The 23009-nt window shown below is 38.9% G+C and overlaps 1 protein-coding gene across 3 annotated transcripts in view; it reads left to right on the top strand.

The window, feature by feature from the left end:
• The first annotated feature begins 95 nt into the window (after nt 1-95).
• The window catches only part of NEDD4 (NEDD4 E3 ubiquitin protein ligase), a 49948-nt gene continuing 27034 nt past the window's right edge, over nt 96-23009 (top strand). Inside the window, exons 1-5 of one of the 3 annotated variants that reach the window (XM_052671737.1) lie at nt 96-185; nt 3934-4007; nt 5511-5589; nt 6667-6705; nt 8101-8154. In XM_052671737.1, coding sequence (XP_052527697.1) covers nt 141-185; nt 3934-4007; nt 5511-5589; nt 6667-6705; nt 8101-8154 — 291 coding nt within the window. In that variant the 5' untranslated portion in view covers nt 96-140. Of the gene's footprint in view, nt 186-3933; nt 4008-5510; nt 5590-6666; nt 6706-8100; nt 8155-11006; nt 13746-23009 lie in introns of those variants that run through there. The other 2 variants (XM_052671738.1, XM_052671736.1) reach the window with 2 other exon arrangements.

Below are 23009 nucleotides of genomic sequence, written 5' to 3'. Positions count from 1 at the left end.
TGGGGCGCCGCCGTCTTCCTCCTCTGCGCCAATCAGCGCGGGGTGGGAGGCCGGAGGGGAGGGGTGCGCGCGAGGCGGGGGCGGGCCGGCAGCGCGGGAGGGCCGGGGGCGGTGCGCGGCCGTGGCGGGCGGTGCGCGGCATGGCGGCCTCTCCCGCGGAGGTGTTCGGGCTGCCCGGAGAGGAGGTGAGGCCAGCGGGACGCCCGGCTCCGTGTGGGGCGGGTGGCGGCCGAGGAGGGGGGCGGAGACGTGCCCACGGGGAGCCCGCGGAGCCGGGTGGACGGGGGTCCTTTCGGGGCGGTGGCTTCCGGCCACGGGCCGCGGTGGGCTGAGGGAGGGAGAGAACGGGCGGGCGGGGGCCGCGGCCCGCGGGCGGGGCGGGATTCGGCGCGGTGCCGCCCAGTGGCGGGGCGGTGTCCCGGGGCGGCTCTCCTCGGCTACCGGGCCGCGCGCGAAGGCGGCGCCGGGTCCCGGCCGCGGCTTTGTTCGTGGCCGCCGGGCGCCGTGGGGAACTTGGTGCCGGCGCGTCGGGAAGATGCGGAGCCGCCGGTGCTGAACGCGGCGCGGGAGGCTGGGAGCCGAGCCGTGCGCTGCCGCGCGGTGCTTCCGAGAGTTCCGCCGTGCGGGCCGGACCGCCTGGAGGCGTTATCCGTACTGTGCTGTAGTGATGTCTGATTCTGCGCTGTTTCAGAGCAGTAGCTACGGACCTCTCATAGATCTCTTGTTTTCCTCTTAGGATTGCAGTTGCGCTGGAATAGCGCTAGAGAATTGCCACGGTGTGCTGCGGGGCTGCGCTGCCCTCTGCTCTCTTAATGGTTGCCAGGGACGTGGAGGCCATCTAGCTGGGCTGACAGCGCAGCCCTCAGGCGCTCTGTTTCAGCTCTACTCCTGTAAATGTTGCTCAGCTTGGGCGTTTTTTAGCCACCCTTGTTAAGGGGAAGGTTTTTGGAAGCTGGCATTTTCCCATCTTTCGTATATTTCTTGGAACGCAGACTGGGTTTGGGGAGGGGGACAGAGCTTGGGTATATAACAAATCCATCGGATCCATCCTTGCCCATGATTCAAAAGCTTAGCTAAACCTCTTCAGCTTACAAATGCCCTTTGGGAAATGCCCTTTGTTTATGATAAGGGACTTTCTGAGTAGCTCTCATGTATGATTCTGCATGCACAGTTCAGAGTGAATGACCCTGGGGCTATAGAAAACCTGCAGCTTGCTACTTTGGCCCTGGGCACTGGCATGGAGCCTCAGCTTCCTATCTTTCTGTGTTTTGTTGTTGGCTGGTTTGTGCTTAATGCAGAATTGTTAATATGATGTTGCTGGCACAAATAAAATGATGAAGAAGAATCTGGGCTCCAAAGGAAGCTGTAATTGAGACTTTTGTGCGCACCTGCTTATTTTATGTGCTGTTGGATATCTGAATTTCAGTGCCTAAATCTAGTAGTTCTTCATTGCTCTGGTTCAGTTTTCTGTAAAATGAGTCTCTCTCTGTTACTCGCAGGACTTTTTGTAACTCGCTAGGGTAATGAAATGGTGAGCACTAAAAGGTCCGTATTAAAAACTAATAGTTCTGTATTCAGAGCTGGATTTTAACACTGCATGGGAAATGACATTTGGGATCAGGTGTTGAAAAAGGAAAAAAGGAGAAAATAGGGAATAGCAGGTGTCTCAGAAGTCTTTGTCCTCTGAAGGTCTAACAGCATTAGTGTGCAGCGCAGGATAAAATACCCACATTATTTTAAAAATTATCTTATATTGTAGGAGTTCAGAAAGTAGAAGAAAAAAAGGTAAATTAGCAAATTATACTCCCTCTACACCTTGCCTGAGTATAGAAAACTGAAGAGCATTAAGAGCACTTAAAACGATTACTTTTTCTCATCTCATTAATTCTAAAAGAGGAAAGCAGTGCCCTGTGTGTGCACACCTTCTTCCCCCCTGCCCGTTACCTAATGCTGGCTCAGCACTGCTGCTGTTTTGCTCTCTCACATGAGTGGAGACAGGTTTTTTTGACTGTGTTCCTAATAATTATTTGTATGTTAATAATTTATATGTTAGAGTCCTTATATGGTAGAGCTCTTGGTTCGACTTTGTTTCGCACAGCTCTTATATTACCTAAAAAGCATGATGATGTGAAGCTAGGCAATACACAGCTCAGAAAAAGCAAACTACATTTGATCTGTTTTGACGATTAAAGCAGTAGTGGCAGCTTTACAGGCAAAACCACATCTCACTTGTGCCTGTTTGTCACTTTACCAGTCACCAGAAAGCTGCCCTCTGTGGGATGTTGTCTTCTGCGTGTCACTGAAGGCTTATTTTACACGTACATCACTTCTTTCTGGAAAATTTGAGATATCTTCAAAAGGAATATAAAGGCACACTACTGGTGCATTTTATGAGTGCTGAGTTTGCTGGTGAACTGAATGTCTTGGCTATACTCCTTATTTTCTGCACTTCTGCAAGCCTGTCACCACAACCCATGTGGTACTGCTGTATTTCAGAGGTGACAACAGGATCTTCTTGCCTACAGCAGTTTGCTACGTGTGCTCTCTGGGAGTACTTGGTCACTCTTACATTGGCTTCTTCAAAAAGTCTGCCTAGCAGCCCAGCGGATGCTGCTGTTCTGCATGAACAATCCTAGCTTTAGGGTTTCTTCACAGCTCTGTGAGTTTCATCTGTAGAGGTATACTGAAAATGTCAAAAGTTGGATCAGAGATTAAAATAGGAAAACAAATGAACTGCACTTGACTTATCTTATGTGAGAACGTTGTTTGTTGATTTGGGGACCTGTGGTGCGGTGATCAGCTGACTAAACTGGCAGAAAATCATCTGGCAGAATGAGGTGAGTTCCATTCTGTCAGTTCAGCAGCTTGAAGAGTTGCATGGAAGGGTCTGCTGCATCCTAAAACTCATACAAAGGAGATGATACTAGGATTTGGGAGCAGGTATGCCATGGGATTGTTCTATCCAGACATGTTGAGGACCTGCTGATTGTTAGAGTCACCTGGCTTGGGAAGGAAGAGCTGCTGCTGGCCTGGCACTGAGCTTGGCTACTGCAGGGTGGTTGGAGTATGCACGGATGTGGTTTGCTGCGTGGCATTCCAAAGCCTCTCAGCTCAACTGAGATCAGCAGAGCCTGGTCATCGGTGTACGGGGAGGAGAGATCAGATGGTCATCCTGCAGACAGCCCTCTGTCCATCTGCAGGATGTTCAGGGTAGGAGAAGTATGAATCATTCAGCATAATGTGCTTCCAACTCCACTGACGTCAACCCATCTGAACTCCTCATGTCTGCCTTGCTCAGTAGTGTGACCAGAGCTGTGTGCAGCTTGGGTGCCATAGAAGCCATAGGGCTGTTTGAATTGCAGCGATAGCAGCTTGCTCACTCTTCCTATTTTGCTCTACAGGTCCTCTGGTGTGCTGCATAGTACATACAAATCAGTAGGAGAGTATTGCAAGGCTCTCAGGGGAAAATGGTGACTGCTGATGCTAGAGCAATGTCAATCTTTCTGAGGGGTGTTTGGGAAAGAGGGCTGCTGGGAACGGGATTAGCCATCATGCCCTGTAGCCATCATGCCCTGTAGCATTAAGCACCCTAACTCAACAGAATCCCACTTGAGAATGCTGAGAACCCAGATAAATTTATAAAAACCCAATCAAACAAAAAACCCTACAGTTTTGGTGTAGCTGGTTTGTTGAATTCTCTATCTATTATGTATGCAATATGATGCTGATAATGCTTGGAAAGGAGTAAAGGTAGAATTAACTTGATATTGAATTTTAGAACTTGTTCTGTCAACGTATCTGCACTGCTTACCTGTAGTTTTCAGTGTGAATCCAAAACTGTGCCAATGATTGTTTTTTAGTTCTGTAGACTAGAAACAGATCTGAAAAATAAATTGACTGAATGCATCCTAAATATGGCATTTTGTATTTCAGGAGAACACACGAATTGTCAGGGTGAAGGTTATAGCTGGAATTGGTCTGGCCAAGAAGGATATCCTAGGAGCCAGGTAAGAACACAAGGGGTTAATGCCTTAGGAGGCATCTGATTATTTGCTTTCCATAGCTATTTGTCTTAGTAAAGCCTACTATGTGTGTTTCAAAAGAAAGCAGAATTGTTTTAACTTACACCTTGTAAATGATCAGAGGCTATATAAACATTAAGATGTGTGCTTTCTTGCCTCAGAGTTATGTGGACATACTTATGCCCTAGGAAAGCAGTGTGTGGGAAAGCATAATTTTCCACATAATACAATGGTTCTGTCAGGGAGGACGTTTACATGTACGTGTTTTTCTTCAGGTAGAGTGCAGTTAAAACAATAGTTCAATTATAATCAAAATTATCTCATCGGTACTTTAAAGGCTTGGGGTGAGCACAATACTAAACAGCACAACAAGACTATTTTAACTCAAATTACATGCAGAGGAACAGCATCCACCAGTTCTATAGATGTGGTAAACTAGTGCCAGTGCCTGCAGGCTCTGGATATGTACGAATTTCTAAGTTAACAATCTGTAAAAGGGAAGAAACAAAGTGCCTTAACGTTTGCCACAGTAAAGATCAGACTTTGAGATGCTTTGCAGGATCTTGTGATATTGGCAAGCAGTGGCATGCAGCTTATGGTAACGTTTTTTCTTCCGTCCTTTGAGCAGAGGGACTGGAGAAGTGCTGGTGGGTTTAATACTGTGTCTGCTGTCAGCTTTTTTAGGCGTTTGTACAAGAATGCAAGAATAATGTGGTAGCAATATTATTAATATTGTGCTGTCAGTTTAGCATTAGAAAAATTTCCCTTGTGATATTTGTGTTGGTTTTTTTTTAAGCCATTGAATGTCTTGTCTTTTCAATGGCGTACAAATTTTTAACTCTGAGAAAAATGGTGTCAGATTTTTGCATCAGAATGGAATGCTTTGCCCCTGTTGTAGGAAAGAGTAGATAATCATAAGATTGTTTATCATAGGAAGAAAAAAATCCCAATCTGAGGGAGCAGACCATTTTAAGCAATCCTCTTAAACCCCTCCATTAATTGAAACATTCAGGTTAAACTCAAACTCTCTGGAACAGAAGATGTTAAAAATACATTGCGTGTTTAAGGAAGCACCTCGGATTCTAGATGTTCCAAATTGTTACTTGCAGAACCAAGGTGTATAATACTTCAAGCATTTTCAGTCACAACTAATTGTGTCTGTGTTTTGTAGAAGTTCATCAGGATATTTTAAACCTTTTCTCATGAAAGAAGAATTGTGAAAGAAGAAAGAATTCAACTGTAGTGATATGCAGAATGTAAAATAGCGTAGCTGCCTCGGAGTTAAAAACTAACTTAAAAATTATTTATGGTACTGTTTAGAAAATGTTTCTAAGTGTCAATATATGTAGTGCTTGTAAAGTAATCGTAACTCCTAGTTTCATAGCTTCTGTTAATTTAAACCTTTTATAGCTCAACTGCTAATAATGCTGACAAAAAGAAAAAGGATTTCTAGCAACTTGCTCATCTTTTTTTTGTTTTTCCCCTCAGTGACCCATATGTGAAAGTGACAGTGTATGATCCAGTGAATGGAGTCCTTAGCAGTGTTCAGACAAAAACTATTAGAAAGGTTAGCTTGCTTGTCTTTGTGGCTGTGGGTTTTATTTCTTTCATTAAGCTCTGAGGAAAAAGTTAAAATGACAAGAAATATGAGGACTAACATTCCTCCTGAGTGGAAAAAAAACGTTCTGTAGTCTGCTCTATTTTTCTGTTTGTGGCATTATTTTTAGTATTTTCCTTTCAATAAATTTATTGGTGTAAGGTAGAGAAGCAATAAAGAAGATAAGGTAAGTAATTACTCAAAACTAAATAGTTAATGGAAATACTGGATTGCTTTGGTTGTTTTAGGTCCTTAATGGTGTAATCTGTCTCTTTCTATACAACTTTTCTGTCTTGTGCATCAAATTATATAGTTCACCTGAGTCATGATACTTCTGGTTTCTCTAGGATGTCTCAGTCAAAAGTCAGTTTTAGAAGTAATAATTGATGGTAGGTCTATTGGAAAGGGAAGACTATACACGAGAGAGAAAATGATCTTCCAAATTGTGGTTGGTAATGATTATGATTTGTGTTATGAGCTGACCCAAGAATTGTTCTGTGGTTCTATTTCACCTTCATGCAGCTTCATGATAATTGTTATTAAGCATCTGAAGTATTTTTAAAAATAGGACACTCAGAGGAGATGCGTGGTTGATCAGAGAATGTTGGTTTTGGTCCATATGTGCCTGCTGTATCTAGATGACATTGTTGAGAGATCTGGCATTTGCTAAGAGTTCATAATTTAGAATTAATTTGTGCTTACATGTAAGCAATGCAGATAGCAGTTATGGACTTGAGAGGAAGCAGAGAGTGCTACTGAAGACGTGCAGTAAATTAACTGATTTGCATGGCAGGACAGGCCTTTTCTGCATCCCTGCTGTTACCCAAAATCTGAGAATACATGTATAAATTGTCTCAATTTTGCACTGTGTTAAATAGCATAAGACTTCTATGACTTCTATCTGTAATAGCAAGATTAAAGCTTTTGTGCTTGAAGTAGGTTGTTACAGGAGATGAAATAGATGTGACACGTGAAGAAAAGCAGAAAAAGACACCAGTATATTGTTGGTACTGTAACCAATGTTGTCCTTTTCCTCCCTACTTACAGTCCTTGAACCCAAAGTGGAATGAGGAACTTTTATTTCGAGTAAGTGTTTGAGATTTTGTGGATTTTTTTGTTTTTTGTTGTTACCTAAGTTGGTTATTATGTTAATATGATTTTTTTCTTGCTGCTTTGTTTAAACCAGAAATGCAGTGTTCACAGTTAATGTTCAAAGGCTAACAGATTACTTTCCTTTGCTGTATATCTGTTATTTTCAAGACTGAAAATTTTTCTGTAGCACAAATGCAAATTTTACCTTCTTTTTTCCATAAATGCACAAAAACTTGGGCACAAATTTATCAGCTAGATTTGGGATGGCACAGATTTTGGCTAATTGGTGCCAATTGGTGGTGTTGCATAATGAACATAGTATCATTTATATTTTTGGAACAAAATGTAGATTTGATGTTTAATTTAGGTCTTATTTGTCCAACAAGCGCATGGTCAGAATGTGGACTGTATTGTTGAGTGTTTCAGGAACTGGGAGGACCCAATTTTGTAAGTGACTGCTAAAGAACACTTGAGTTCTGAATTTGGAATGTGAGAAAACTGCCTTTGTAAAGCATGCCCAAGTGATGATGAATTTCCCTCCTCTGATAAACAACTCAAATCTTGAATAATGAGGAAATTGTGACCTTATATAAAGTAACATGTGTCATCAGTTTCCAGTCAGAGTTTTTCTGCAACATAAAAAAGCACTGTACCCTTGGATATCTTTATATGGTTGATTAATTCTTTTTAATTCCCATCTGATAAACTCATTAGATTGCCTGCTTGATCTCGTACCATTGGTGCTATTTTAATTCTTTTCACTGTTCTCTTTTGAATATTACTATTGCTTCCCTTTCTTACATGCTCAGAGGCAGTATCCTCTCATCTTTCTTTCTGTGAGTGCTATGTGAGGAAGGAGGTCATTTTATTGCATTTGTTAGCTATACCTCTTTTAATAATTTCTTTCTGACTGATGTTTTAATTTTCTTTGCTGTGGTGTTGTCTAAGACTTCTTGGTTGATTGATAAAGATAAACCATTGGTTTTATTCCATAAAAGAACAACACGTGGTTCACTAGTTTGCCATCTGTAAACTTAATCATAAATATATTTAGGTTATGTATCTCAATGTTGGAAAATACTTCTTGGTCCTTTTAGACCTCTAGTTAAACCAATGTGCTTACATACACTCTGAGCCACTGTTATTGGAGGAAAAAAAAATTATAATCTGGATGCCAGCATCCTTTAGTTTTTACTTTGATATATGTAAAAGCAACGATACATTCTTGAACTCTCATACCAAGCTCTATGAGAAACCGTGTTTTAATTTTGGGTTTTTATTAGTCTTCCTGTGCTTATGCAGGAGGAAAGGAATATGTCATTTGTCTTAAAGACACCAACAGTGGAATTCCACAGGTATTTTAACTGTTAACATCTTTCTTTTTCTTAGGTTAATCCTCAGAAACACAGGCTCCTTTTTGAAGTGTTTGATGAAAACCGTTTGGTAGGTCCTTATATATTAATATTGCACTTTAATAAAGGCTTCAGTGAAAATAACCTCATCAGGATTCAGTGTTCAAAATTAAAATAATTTAAAAAGAATACCTGGAGAAAAAAAACAAAACAAAACAAAAACAACCCAAAGGAAGATGTAATTCTGAGGTAATGAGGCTGTTACTCTGAACTTCTAACATGCTTTAACTCAGAAGAGTTTTTTCTTACACTGCTTCTCCAGCGGTATGGCAGAGTCGTTCTGTGACACTGAAAGCTCTCTACCGAATGCTTATTTTTTTCCTACAAAGTAGTGTTGAAAGTGTAGATGTTTGTATATGTGGGGGCATTTTCTTCAATCGCATGAAGGAGTAGCAGGACAGAAATCACGTGCTTTTTCTTCGTCAACAAATGGACACTGGAGTGTTATCTTGTTATTCTCTGAATGAGATATCATAAATGAAGTAGGGATAGCTTGTGCATTTGTGTCCTTGGTGAAATTGTAACTCCTGACCATGTTCTCATTTCCTATGTGAAGAGTCCTCCTTTCTTCCTGCCTGTGTGCTCAATTGTGAATTACTAAGGCTAACGCTTGTGTTGTAGGCCTGTTTAACAGACATTCTGTCTCACTAGAATATATACTTTTTCTTCAATAGAACCTAATTGGAGAGACTTGAGTGCAGTTTAGTTTGCACTTCAGACACTGTTTTGCTCTGATAGCCATTTTGAAGAATTTCTTCAAAGGAAATTCTGAGGAATGTGTTAGAAGCAAAAACCCTTTCATAATTTTTGTAACGCTGTCTGTATTGTCAGTAATCTGTTGTATCCTTTATGGAGGTGCTATTTTGCTAATGGTTGCAAGAGTGAAAATGTCTGCAAATAAAAGTCTGATTGCTTTTGAATAATTGCATTTATAAAAGGAGAGCTTTATTTCTTGGTTGTAGCCATCACACTATAGCCAAGTCATTTTATTGTTGGCTGGTGGTGTTTCTTGTCCCAGATATTTCAGATATTTAAAGGAATTTAAATGGAATCACCAGAATTTGTTGTCTATGTGTCAAGATGTGTGGAAGCTAGTCTCGAAGTGCTGTTAAGTGCTGCAGCGCTTGAAGCACTGTCCATAGTCATTGGATCCTTACTGCCACCAAGTGGAAGTCAGGAGACGTGACTAGAAAATCAGACGCCTAAATTAAGGGGAAAAAGCAGAGGTTTCTAGTTTCCACTAAGAGAATTCCTTGTTGTTCATTCTCTAATAGAAAATAGATGAGTTGTTTGACCTCTTTGCTTATGGAGGAGGAATCAAGAAGGCTTTGGCATCAATGTGGAATAGTGCTTTGTTTCCTTTGTGTGACTGAGTTTGAAGGTCAGAGCAGCATGACCTAATCACTCACCGTGGAGTTCTGTGATAACATTTTTTTTAAATCTTTCCCTTCTCCTCATTCAATCAGTGGAAAAGGCTGTTTTTCTATTTCTATTTGGCTTGCTTTCTGTTAGGTGAACACTAAATTTCTGTCCCACATGTCTTGAACTACTTCAGTTGGTCAAATCATTACCGTAGCCGTGATTCCTGGGGATTGACAGACTTGCTCACTTCTGTTATCTTCTCATGTCAAAAATCATGGATTCCTCATGCATTTTCACAAGGATGTGTATGCAGCTGTGCTCAAAAGGTGTTTCATTTTCATTGGTTATAGTGGGCTTGAATATTGATCAGTCATTCTTTGTTCTGTCTGTTGGACAGCTGTTTAAAATGTAGATGTAAGCTGATAACAGTTGTGGGACCGTCTTCCTCTTTGTAGAATTCTGTCCCATGTGTTTTGATTCTCCTTAGCTTATGGAGAGAAATTGAAGCTTGAAATTTTTTCTTGTTTTTAAGTTATGTTGCTTTCCTGAAAACTTAGCTCAAAAATCCTCTTCAAAGTCTGGCATAAATTGGAAGTCCTGCAGCACGGATTTTATCACTAATATGTCCTAATGTCTAACTTACTGATTACTGAAAACAGTATGTCCAGTAAAACTGTTGTAGTTTGTTGTATATGAAACTAACGTGTTGCAAACTGTGCTGCTAATAGGTGTATTGTTGGGATAGAAAGATTCTTGAAGAACTGCATTGTTTGCTTTTCCTTCACATAGTTTAGGGTGTGCACTTTTTAAGATATATTGCTTGTAGTTCAACGGTGACTCTTTTAAAACTGTGACCAAAAAAGCTTTTATGGTATTTTACTTTTCTTCCTGCTTCAGCACATAACATTAGAAGAAATCCAGCTGGTGAAGCATAATGAAATAGATGAACTATTGTATTTGTTGGCTTTTATGAATAAGGTAGTATTCATTTACTGCTGCATTCTAATCATGGAATTCAGGTAATGGAGGTTAAGTAAGCCCTGGAGTATAATTAGAAAACAAATTTGTTGCTTGCAAACAGAGTACTGTGAATTGGATTCTTGGCTCTTATTTGGGAAGGAGGTTTAAATGTTAATTTTATTACCTTCTAGCTTAAAATACAGCAAAGGTTAAATAAATACGGGGCAGAAAAAATCTAGTAGTGTGACCTATAAAAGTATAAATGGCCTAGTGTTCTCCTCTGTTTGCACTTTCTCAGCGGCACTAAGTAATTTCATGCTAGTCTGGTAGTGTTTTGTACTGTATATGCATATTTATATATGGCTCCTGTATTCATAAGTACGTTCATATGAAATATGTTTCAGAAAAAAAAGGGGGGGGGGAAGAGGAGGGAACACACACAAAATAAAGGAAAAATATATATTAAATGACAAGATTGCCTTTTTTCAGACGTCCCACTAGATGCCAGCAAAGGGCCTTTCCAGATGATGAGACAGTGAAACATTTGTAGGAGCTCAAAGTCCTGTTATTCTTTCAAGAGATGACTGTATGTTAGTTTCTTTATATGATGTTCTTTTTGATTGTTTTACTGAATAAAAAAAACCAAATCTTAGTAGTTAGCTATGGATGTAGATGACAGCTTATATGTAATTGTACAGAATGGCTTTCCTCTGTAATTGTGTTCAGTAACCATATTTATTGTAGTGCATAATTCTCTCAGTGTTCTGTAGCTTATGTAGCTGGGCATACATTTGCATTCCATATTGAACTGTAATGAATGTCCACTTATTCTGGGCTTCCAGCAAACAAGATGGTAGTTTGCTTTGCACTGTAAGAATATTTTGTTTCTTTCTACCTTCGACAGCTGTAATTTGGGAAGGTTAAAATATATTATTGAATATGGCAGGCTGGAAGTAAGTGCTGAATTATTAATCAGAATGTCTTGTTGTGCTTCAAATTTAGAGGCATCTCACTAAAAAATATAAACTAAGTGGTAGGAGAGCTTTTCACTGTGTGGAAATCTTTGCAAAGTGTGATTGGTTAAACAGAATGCAGATTGTTAGGTAATGCCAGGTTTCTTTCAAGTTTTGTTTAAATAGCCTAGAAAAACTGTTTTAGGAGAAGGGTTATTTCGCTGGTTTATGCATAAGTCAGACCTCAGCAGTTTGCTAGCATGGCTACTATTTGGAAATTCAATCCCAGACTTGATACTCAATTATATGGGATTTCATTCCTACCAACTTCCTGTAATTCTAAACCTATGGGTAAAAATATTAGTAGTCATACGCTGCTGGGGAAAGTACGGACACATTGACTCAGCTAGTGCAGCTGCAGCAGAAGCTGCTGTTTTAAACTTGAAAGTGCTGGGAGGTTATTATTATATTCATATATGCAAATTGCAGAAGGTATAATTGAAACAAGGTTGATAGTGTTTGTCAGTACGTTGCAGCTAAGGTCTCTGGAATGTAAGTGCTTTATAAATGAATGCTTTCTGACTGCGAGCAATCAAAGACGGTCCAGAAACTGCACTTCAACAAATGGCTGACTGATTTCAAGAGGTACAATATCTTTTTTCTTAACACTACTGTCTTGTAGAAATTAGGACAAAGCTTGCAACTTCTTTTATGGGCTTTTACTGTTGTGATGTAGTAGCTCCAGGTTCTCTGCAGCTGCTTGTAGACTTTCTGCTGAAGGATCTTTGTGGTTTTAATTTGCTAATATGCATGGAAATGAGAACAAATGGCACGACGGTTAAGATTGCATTTTGCAACCCAAAGAAGAAACACAGATCTGTTATCGGAAACCTCCGAAGATGTTTTGGATAGTAACAATCAAACGTACTTCAAAAAGACACAGAATTCTGGACCTAATGTTACACAAATGAAGCTGGCTTCTAGACAAGTTGCATGTGCACCTGTAATGCAGCAAGTAATTAATCAAGAGGGAAATGCAACTATTTCTTCACTGCAGAAAAAAAAGAGCACATCACTGCACATTTCTCTGCAATCTAGAAGGTACAGTGGATGTTTTCGGTCTGGTGATGCTGCAGCTACTGGCAGCGATGCTTCATTCATCGGTATTTGTAATGAGGGAAATCATGGCGTTAGAACTGTGGTTGATCATCAAGCTAACGATAGCCAGCTGAGCAATACTGCTGTGTGCATCGGCAGTCTTAACAGTACTGCAGCCAGTGACAATGGATCCTTCAGCAGTGCTGGCAGTGACTATGGGTCATGTGCAAGCACCACGAGCGATGGAGGTTCGTATAGTAACAGCATCATCAGTGACAGCGGCAGCGGCACTCTCTTGACAAGCGGTGGTTCTTTCTGTTGTAGTGTTGTACACAGTGATTCGTCATATGGAAACGCTGCAAACAAATATAGCCCATACAGAAACAGTTCATCTCAGGAAGAAATAGAAGTGTGTAGAATTAATACAGCTTTTGACCAAGAAGCTTTGTCAGTGAGGAAGAAAACTAAAGTTCCTCTGCGGCGGTGTTCATCGTTGGTAATTTTCCCCAGAAGTCCTTCCAGTACTCCTCCAGCGTCTCCAGTAACCTCAGGTCAGATGCCACATAAAGGTGCCTATCAAACATCACATAAACTGATTATTTTTCCTAGTGAGCTGGCACGTAAGGAAGATCAAACTGTTTCCAAGGGATTCCTTTCAACAGCAGTCAATGGACTTCGACTGTCTAAAACAGTTTGCGCATCTGGTGAAGCTAGAGACATAAGACCTCTTTACTCGCATACATCATTACAGGACAAAAGTCAAATTTTGAACAGTTCTGAGCAGGCAGCTCGTGAAGAAATAGCTGACAGCCTCTCATGTATTTCAGTTCATCTGACTCCAAGAGCATTTGCATCAAGCAGTGAAATGGTTAATGGCTGTTGCAGTCAAGAGTTAAATCTGAACTCCAGTGCAAAATACCCTCCTTTAAAACTGGCACGCAGCACATCTGCATGTTTACCCTCAAAAATAGATTCAGAATACCAGATGAATATAAACGAACTGGGAAGACCGAATGCACAGATGAGCAAAGCCCACCATGTTTTGCAAAGAAGTGTTTCATTGGAAGGATCACGTCAGAAAGTTTCTTGCTGTTTATCCAGTCTTAAATACAAGTGTCATAATGCAGGGACGTCTCAGTTGCACATACAGTTCAAAGCTGGGAACGAAGGAAAAACAAGTGGTGTTAAGAAAAGATATGGAACCTCTAAAAGGGAAATATCTAGCACTTCTTTGTGGAGGCCTCATAAGGTGAGTGTTCTGACTTATAGAAAATTCAGTCTTCTACAGCTGAAATTAAAATTATAAATTTAAAATTAAAAAAAATTATAATCAAGACTTTAAACACAGCTATTTCAGAATTTCCTTGTTGTCAAACTGTCATCACTGCAGAAATTAATTTTTATATTATGCACAACACTCATTTTTTAGATTTGATTCTTAGAATATGGTGCTCTTTTTGGTGAATTTGTCATATATTAAATACAGATATTTTACTATATTATAAACAATTTCCTGCTTACATGAACCTGAAGGGATTTTCTTGTTTAAATAACTTCAATGTCTAAATAACTAAGCTTCAGTTTTGTAAAGTTTTAAATACATAACTTTCTAGCTCAATTACAGTAATGATTAACATTGCATTTAAAGTTGGCAGAAATGCATAAATCACTGTGAAGAAGTCTTTCAGGTTTATTTCATGTAGCCTTTATTTTCAGAATGAAAGATACTCTATGTAAGATTAAAGATAAGTTATATTTGAACAGAGAAATTGTAAATACCGTTTGTTTCTGTATACACCCTGAACCACAGGAATTTTCAGTTTCCTTTCCTTTTATTTTTTTTCTCTTCCAACCACTTCTTCAGTCTGAGCAGGACGCTGTAACTTAATATCTCTCCCAACAACATTGCTGTCCAAATTATAGTACTCAGCTCTAGAAAGTTATTTTAAATATATTTTTTGGTAATGAAACTTATGTCTAACTAAATTTTGGAAGAGTTTGGTCTTGAAGCAGTTTGTATTGTTTGTAAAGCATAAACTGTATGAAATGTGAATTTTAGGACTTGTTTAAATGAGGTTGTGAAGTCTTGAACAAGCTGAATATTATTTACTATTACTATTGTGAATGCTGATGAAAGAGCAATAATACTTAGAAAAGTTATTTCAAGTTTTAAGAACTCATTGTCCATTAATTCAAATTACTGTAGTCTTAATTTGCTTATTGAAGTAATGGGTTTTAGGCCAAAGATCTGACAGTTCCGTACTGAACTACTAATATTATTACCTTGAAGATACTATCCTGTAATTTCCATTGCCATTGCCTGATGACTTACTACTTTTGATTTTTTTATTTTTATTTTTTTAATTTGCTTTTTGCCTAAAAAGTCATATACTTGTAAAAATTCTGGTCCTGGTTTAAGCTTCGTTATGAAGTTCACAGTGGATCAGTGGAAATCACCATGCTCTTTGTTGATTCCTCCTCCAAAATCTCACGGTAAAGCTGATGGCAAATTCCACAATAAGCACAAACAGATTATGGCATTTTAAGAGTCTGGATCTAGTTATACTTAACATGTTTTCTCTTCTTCAGTTTGTTTTTTTTTTGAGTCATGCATTTCAAGTACATTTCACTGTTGGCTTCTGTGTTTAATGTCATTTAATATGTAAAATATATTTAAATACCAAATGAATTTTACTACATTTAATTTAGATAACATCCAAGTTCAGGATTATTCTGTCAGTGTTTCTGGAGAACATCACTGAACTGATAAATAGTTGGTTTCAGTTCTTGGAAATGGTGTTCAGAGTGGATTGTCAGGAAATCCAGGCCAGATTTCACTTTTTAAAATACTTTATATATCAAGAATCTGAATCCCAAATTATGGCAGTTTTGTACCTATTGTGTATTTGCAGAAATTTGACTTATGCCAAATACATAATTTGTGCCATTTCCACAAATTAAAAAGATCTCTAACATCAGAAAACTGGATAAGAAAGGCTTTATATTAGTGTTCTTTTTCCACATTCTTCTGAAAGGCACAGAGCCATATCACTTCTGAGATCTTTGTATACCATTTCCTATCAAACGTGTTATTTAAAAGAATTAAAAGCCCCCCAGCAAACCAAGCAAAAGCTGTAGTTGACTTCGCGACAGTCCAGCAATTCACTAGAGTATGCTAGAGGAATAATTTTGTATTTGCTATTACAGCCTTTGACAGATACAATGGATTCTATGGCAATCATTTAATTATATAGTCCAATTAATTATCATGGTGTGTTGTGAGTCATTTAAAAATAAACAAGTCCCAAAATATTTCTCTTGACTCCAGTTAGTCTGGCCTAGTATATTGATATGCTGAGTCTGAGTTCAAATTTAACAAGTTGATACTGGAGTAGCGTTTAGTAATGTCAGCTATCTGTACAGAGCAGTCATGAAATCAAATCAGTGCTTTGGTCAGGGACTGCAGGGTCTGAAGCAGTGAGAGCTCTATGCATTCTTTTCTTATGTGCCTAGCTACTAGCCCTCAGCCACCTAGTATCAGGTTTCGTGCTTTCTATAATCAACAGCTTGTTAAAGGCTGACTTAAAATAAATAAATAAAAATCAAAACCCAATTTCTGTGACAACTGGCCTTGGATTATTTTTAATTAAATTTAAAAATACGGGGAATGATGATGGCATGCATGCCACTGCTGATCTTTACTGGAAATATGTTGAATAGATTCTGCAGTAGATAATGGAATTTCATTTATACAAAGCAAGAGGAAGAGGCATACAAGTCCACAGTTTCATCACTGAACGTTGTCCTTGGCTTCGTATTTGTTTGTAATATTATTTTCCAGTGCACGTGTTTCTTATGGTAGGAATAAGTCTACACTAAAGCACTTTGATATCAGTAGTATGAAGTAGGAGGGTAGGAGTGAGTAAGGAAGCAGGTTCTATGTCATATTGCATGTGTGGACATGGAAGAGAGAGAGGAAGGGCAGTGACTACAGTTCCACTCCTTGTTGACTATGAACAAATGTTTCAACACAGAAGAAAAAATCTGTGCTGATACCTTCCACAAATATGAGGTTATGCTGATGTCCATGTTGAAACTAACAATTCGAAGACGCTGTCACTGCTGGTTGGAAGAAGTATATCATGAATCTGCTTGCAAATATTTTAGCAACGGTACGCCTTTACAATATTTGTTATACCATTAACAGAATCATTGTGTTGTCTTCCTTTCTTGCTTGCAAGTAGTTTTCCTTAAGTTTTATCTTTATTGAATGAAATGCACTTGAAGCAAAAGTCTTCAGAGATGGTATATGCTGTCAATTTAGGGGAGGAAAAAAGACCAAGTTGGAACTCCTGAGCTATTTTCCTCAAGTTGTGAAACTACATTTTGCATTTTTAAAAGTGCATGTTGTTTGAATCTTTCAGCAATAGTAGCATGAAAAGTGTTAAATACAATCAGCAGCTCAATAATTTAAATCTTGGAGAAATAATTGGAGGAGGTTGTGCATGAGGTTGTCCCTCTTCACTAGTAGTCTCTCCAGCTGATCTGTACATGCTGAGGGGACCAAAACTTGTGTGTGGAAGATCTTTGTTCCCACAGTTAAACTTGTATCACAAGGTAGTGCTGAGCTGGTTGCAGAACCATAGAATGATTTGGGTTGGAAGGGACATTTAAAGATAACCTTTTGCTAGATCAAGTTGCACAAAGCCAGGTCTGACCTGTCCTTGGATGCTTCCAAGGATGGAGCATTCACAGCTTTGCCACAGTCCGTCTCAGTGTCTCACCACTCTCATAGTGAAGAACGTCTTCCTTATATCTCATTTAAATTTACCCTTTTTTAGTTTAAAGCCATTATTCTTTGTCCTGTCACTACGGGCTCTTCCTAAGAAGTCTCTCTCCACCTTTCTTAACTCCCTTTAAGTATCAAAAGGCTGCTGGAAGGTCTCCCTAGAGCCTTCTCCAGACTGAACAACCTCAGCACTCAGCATTTTCTCAGCTCTTTCCCTTTTAAAGACAAAGCTTTCCAACAGCTCCTTGTCTTTCTTGTTTTGGCAGCTCCGGGCCTGAATACAGTACTCCAGATGGAGCTTCCCAAGAGCAGGGTAGATGGCCTGCCTGTCCTTTTTTTGGTGCAGCCCAGGATACAGCTGGCTTTTTTTTTTTTTTTTTTTTTTTTTTTTGAGCATGCGCTTTTAGCTCATGTACAGGGGGATGAAAAATTGGACCTCCAGGTTCTTCTCCACAGGGCTGCTCTGAATCCATTAAACCCCCAGTCTGTACTCATAGTGTGATGAGAAAGGGGAAGACAACTGTGGCTTGTTTCCATCTGTCTCTTTGCATATTAAGCAGAGGGGCTGCATGGATGTTGTCAGTGTTTCAGATTTGTGCAAAGAAGTAAGATGAAAAAGGGTCAGGAGAAGCAAGAGGCAGTAAAGGGCAAATCACAAATTGACATCTCTGTATTATTTATTATGTTATGATAACACCATCACCTAGTAGTGTTCATATTGTTCAGTATTGCATGTCCTGAAGGCTCGTGTTACAGGACTGTCTATTGCCTGTTGCTATGTTGTGGTTTATCAGGTCAGTCAAGGAGAGCCCGAGTTGCATTTGGCAATAATGAACCAGTAACATTCAGGATATGGTCATGCTGTAATGGACACTGTTTTGACTGCAGCAGTGTGCTTTTCCAGCCCTATATATTAAAACTCTAGAGCTTTTTAGTCAGCAGCAAAAATTACAATATATATTAAGAAGTAATTTTTGTGCTCTGCACAAATTATAATTAGCTTCATTCTTATAGTCTGCAGTTGAACTGAATGTGGGTAGGTTTTTCACATGCCAACAAAAGGGAGGGCTAAAACTATATACATTTTTAATTACCCTGCCTTCAGGCTGGTTCATGGTCCTTTTGATCTACCACAAGAGAATTGGTAAAATTGATGGTGTGGCTTCCTTAATGTGTAGTCAGTGACTATGGTTACTCTCTCTTTGAGGCTTAATGAACAATATGTGAAGAATGTGTTATAAAGTAGAACTTGCTTGGGAAGCAAGGTGGAGACATTGTTTCCTTCAATTCTGATCTGCCAAATAACTTGCAGGCTTTCAGATACAAGGCAGTGATCATTACTGGGATGCTTTTTAAATTTTATGTATTTATTTATTTATTTATTTATTTATTTGAGTGGTACATTGCTTTTGCTTTCTGTGAGAAGCTGAAACTACAACACACTGAATTATAGAAATTCATTTATTGAAAAATATTGTGGTGATTTGGAAATCATAGCCTTTGTAAGCATTATGACGTAAGACAGCAGAGCTGAACATACCTCTGAAGAACTGTCAAGAAGCTGAGGTTGCTGAAATACTAACAAAATGAAATACTTTTTGATGTGTTAGATTGCCTTTCTGAAGGAGGGTGGCAGGTAGTATGCCAGTATTTTAAAATGACTGGAGGGGAAAGAAAGAGAATTATGAGCTACTGCTCTACACAGGACGCTTAAATGTTCAAAATATTTGTGAAGAACCCCTGGCAGATGTTTTGAAAAATGATCTCATGGCACAAGTGTGGAAAATGTTTCTTCATTCATAACATTAATTACTAATTAAAAGATAAGAAATAGAAGTGAGAATTAAGTTGTCAGCTCTGAAGTTGCAAAAAATTCTGTGGCAGTGAGTGACTGAATGGGTAAAATGGGTGATTAAAAAATCAGTGTTGATGAATACCATGTAATGTACATGGGGAAAAAAGCTAATGATGTATGCATGGTAATGGCCTGTAATAGTGGTCAAGTAGTATTTTGTCATGGTGAGTGACTTACTGATAATGGCAAACTCTCATCTGGTTGACAGCTAAAAGTCAAATAAAATGTTAGGATATAATAAAGTAATAAACAAGTAATAAGGTAACAAAATTTAAAATGCCGTAATGGTGTTGTACAAATCCACATGTGATGTGATTATTTCTGGTCATCTTCTTTCAGAAAGTGTCCATAAAAGAGCTAGGAAAATACAGTCAGAGGTCACAAGATTGCGAGGAGTTCTTTGTGAGGAGATGTGAAGTAGGCCAGGAGCTTTTCAGCATGGAGAGGGAAGGAGGAGGGAGTGATATAAAGGGTGTTTTGTAAAATTACAGTTCAAGGGAGGAGAATGTAAACAGAACTTACTCTTGTATCACAAATATATTCTCTACTACGTTGCTGTTGCAAGAAGCTATGGGTACCAAAATAGAAATGGATTTCAAAAAGAGGCTGGGTAAGTTGAAAGGTCCATCACAGTGTATTGCATTCTAAACACAGAAAAAGTAACTAATCAGTGATTAGTTGGAATCTGGAGGATGTGCTGGAGGTTGTACTATTAACTACTGCTTTTATTATCTCTTTAGCATCTGTTCTTGGCCACAGTAGGGAAAGGATACAAGTCTATGTAGAACATTATTCTGGCGATTAGGCTGTCTGGTGTCTGCCCAGCTCTTGCAGCCACCTAGGATCAAATGGGAGAAATGCTTTACAGTTCTCCCATCAGCCTGGGCTGGAAGTTTTCTTGTGCATTCCAACACGTGTTTTCTAGAAGTGGATGATATTCACAGATTGAGCAAGCAAGTAGGACAGACTGGTATTCTTAAGTGAGTCACTGGCTTACAACTTGTCTTTTACCCTTGTCTGAAGGGGACTGCCCTGCATTTCTGTGAAGTGTCTCTGTTTCAAATGAACTTTCTTCATCCCTCCTTGTGACGAACAGAACTTGCTGCTTTAGGAACACAGCCAGCAAAGTGTTTGTAGCTTATTTCAGCGCTAGTTTATGGATCTATAATCATCTCTGTTTTAATAGATCACTCACTCACTGTCTTTGTATCACAGCAGTTTAAGGTAATCTGAAAAGTCTACAGATGGTTACAATTACTGTCTAAGACCTAGGGCTGCTTTGGGTCTATCATAAGCAAGCAATTTAATGACATCTGCAAGTTTCTGGTTGGAATCATATGCAAGCTTTAATTGAAGTCATTGAAGATAGGACATTGTGTTCCAGCTCCAGAAGGAGAATTGGACTAGATGATCTTTTGAGGTCTCTTCCAATCCCTGACATTCTGTGATTCTGTGGTAATAAAATGTAAATGGAGCACTAAAACTACTGGAGAAAAGGAGTATGGGAAGAAACTAGACGTTTAGCTAGACCTATCTGGCTTCTCTGGCAATCTGTGATTTTTGTGGCGTAAGGAAGAAGGTTTTGTTCAGTGGCATGAAAGCACAGGGGATTTCAAAAGAGAAAGAAAAGTTCCATAACTAACTAACAACAGTACTTTAAAAAATAGTTTCTGCCTTAGGTACTTGTTGTTCATTACTACATTATTTATAAGTTCAATTTGGAACAAATATTAAACTTAAGATGGATAAATCCAGTGTAGTTAACATCTGGCAAATTATAGATTATTGAAAACAATGTTGTGAGAAGCATTGAGTAATATTAGTAAGAAATGTTGAGCTTATCTAAAGTAAGTTGTCACACTGCTCTTGTAGGAAGAATTGCAGGTGGGTTATCTGTGTAGTCACTATGTTCTGTCATATTGAGGCATCCATGGTGAGTTCATGCAGGTCAGTTTAATCATTTGCACATAGTATAGCAGCTTAAGGCAAGCCAGTACATTCTGCAGTAGCCATGTTACCCTTGGTCTTTGTTCAGGATGGGCAGTAGGTTTATGCTTCGATCAGCAGCAGTTGGCAACAGCACTCTGGTGCAGGCTGATAGGAGCCCCAGAGCTAGTGCTGCTGTTCAGGTTGGATCGTCAGCAGCTGCAAGCAGTGGACTTGAGCAAGGAAAAGAAAAATTTTTGAAACCTGCTAAACTACTTTTGAAGTAGCCTGAGACCATTTAGCCTGCATCCAGCCCTGCTGTAGGTCCTCGTGCATCTTGGATGACTGTTCTAGATTTTCCAGCCTAGGCCTGCGAAGAGCGGCTGTGCAGCTTCCAGGCTCAGTCCAGCTGTGCATCTGTGTGGTGTTGTAGTCCACCTGATAAACTTCCCAGGAGTGAGACTGTGATGCAGATAGTCTGGTTGACTGTTGGCTTCTTGCAGTCAAATTATTGGTTTTATTTTCATTGTATTTCACGCTCTGAATAACAAAATAAGAAAAAATTGACTGTGTATTAAGTCCCTTGGATGAGTGCATTAAGATTTTCACATCTGGTTTGATCTGTTTCTCAGGGAGAAAATTACACATGCTTTTAAACATTTCATAGGGTTTTACATTTTTTGAGTGTTTTAACCTTTATGGTGTTAATTAGTCAAGGTTAAAAAGTGCAGCTGGAATTGTTACTACAAGAGTTTGTTTCTCAAAGCTTAACTGAAGTCATAAGACTTGGCACAAAAGCTCCCACAAATAGATGCAAAAGTTTTATGTTTTTATACTATTATGAGGTTAACTGTCTTGATATTGGAAACAGATTATCAAAGTAGTAACTAAGCAAATATTTGGTACAGCTTTATGATTATTATTTTTTAATATAATTTTTGAAGTGTTGACTGGATTAACAGAGGAGGCCAAATTTGAATTGGCTCTTGACTTTTTATAAAATCTAATACTTCTGCTTTTTATATAGTAGCTTACTTGGCACATCTGTGCATAAAATCAAGGGAACTCAAATTCCTGATGAATAAAACATACCCTTTACTAACTTTCAACTTGTTCTCTCTTATACTTAAATATACTTTGGTTATACAAGACAACAAATTATCATCCTGTGACCTGTGAAAATGAGATCTCAAATGCCAAAAAAAACCCAAACCTATCTTAAATTGCTGTTAATGAATGTGTAAGTTCAAGTTCTTCAAATAGCAAACATTAAATGGAGTAATATGTGAATGATGCTTTAAAGTCATTGTCGGTTAAATATGGACTTTAAATGTATCTACCCATAGCATACAGATTCTATATAAAAAGTATAAGGTGTAAATGAAGAAATAGGATATTTTTGCTCTGGTCTTTGTAGAGCAGGAATGTTCTGAAAATATCTCTAGAAGTGAGGGGGAATTAGTGAAAATAACTTGTGTCATTTCTAAGTGCTGTCTGCTAAACAGATGGTAAAACTGCTGAGGCATGTTATGCTGACACCTTCCTCTGGAAGCAGCCAGCCAGGCTGAAAGTCCTGCCGGAGCATAAGTTGTGTAATAACCATCTCTCTACCAATAGATATTTTCTCCACTTTTATCTCAGTAGTTGTCAATTGTGTTTGTTCATTAATGCCGATTAAAAAGAAATGCTTACATTTCTTACAAAAAAATTCCCTCACCATTTATCTTTGACACATAAAAAATGCAGGAGTCTGAGGCTTTAATGAATTCTGTGCCACAAGGAATTTATGGCTTTGCAAATTAGAAAAAACACTGCATTTAGAATCCGTGAGCTTGGTAAGATCTTACCATGATAATTCAATTTTGCTGTTTTCCTACGATGAATAGTGTGAGCTGGCAGTATTTTGTGGAAGGAAAAAAGCTCAATTCTCCTGATTTAGAGTT

This window comes from Tympanuchus pallidicinctus, unplaced genomic scaffold (assembly GCF_026119805.1).
Source record: "Tympanuchus pallidicinctus isolate F22 unplaced genomic scaffold, pur_lepc_1.0 scaffold12, whole genome shotgun sequence".
NCBI classification, from domain to species: domain Eukaryota; kingdom Metazoa; phylum Chordata; class Aves; order Galliformes; family Phasianidae; genus Tympanuchus; species Tympanuchus pallidicinctus.
Note: the sequence above shows the minus strand (reverse complement) of the source record. Positions and strands in the feature narration are given on the sequence as shown.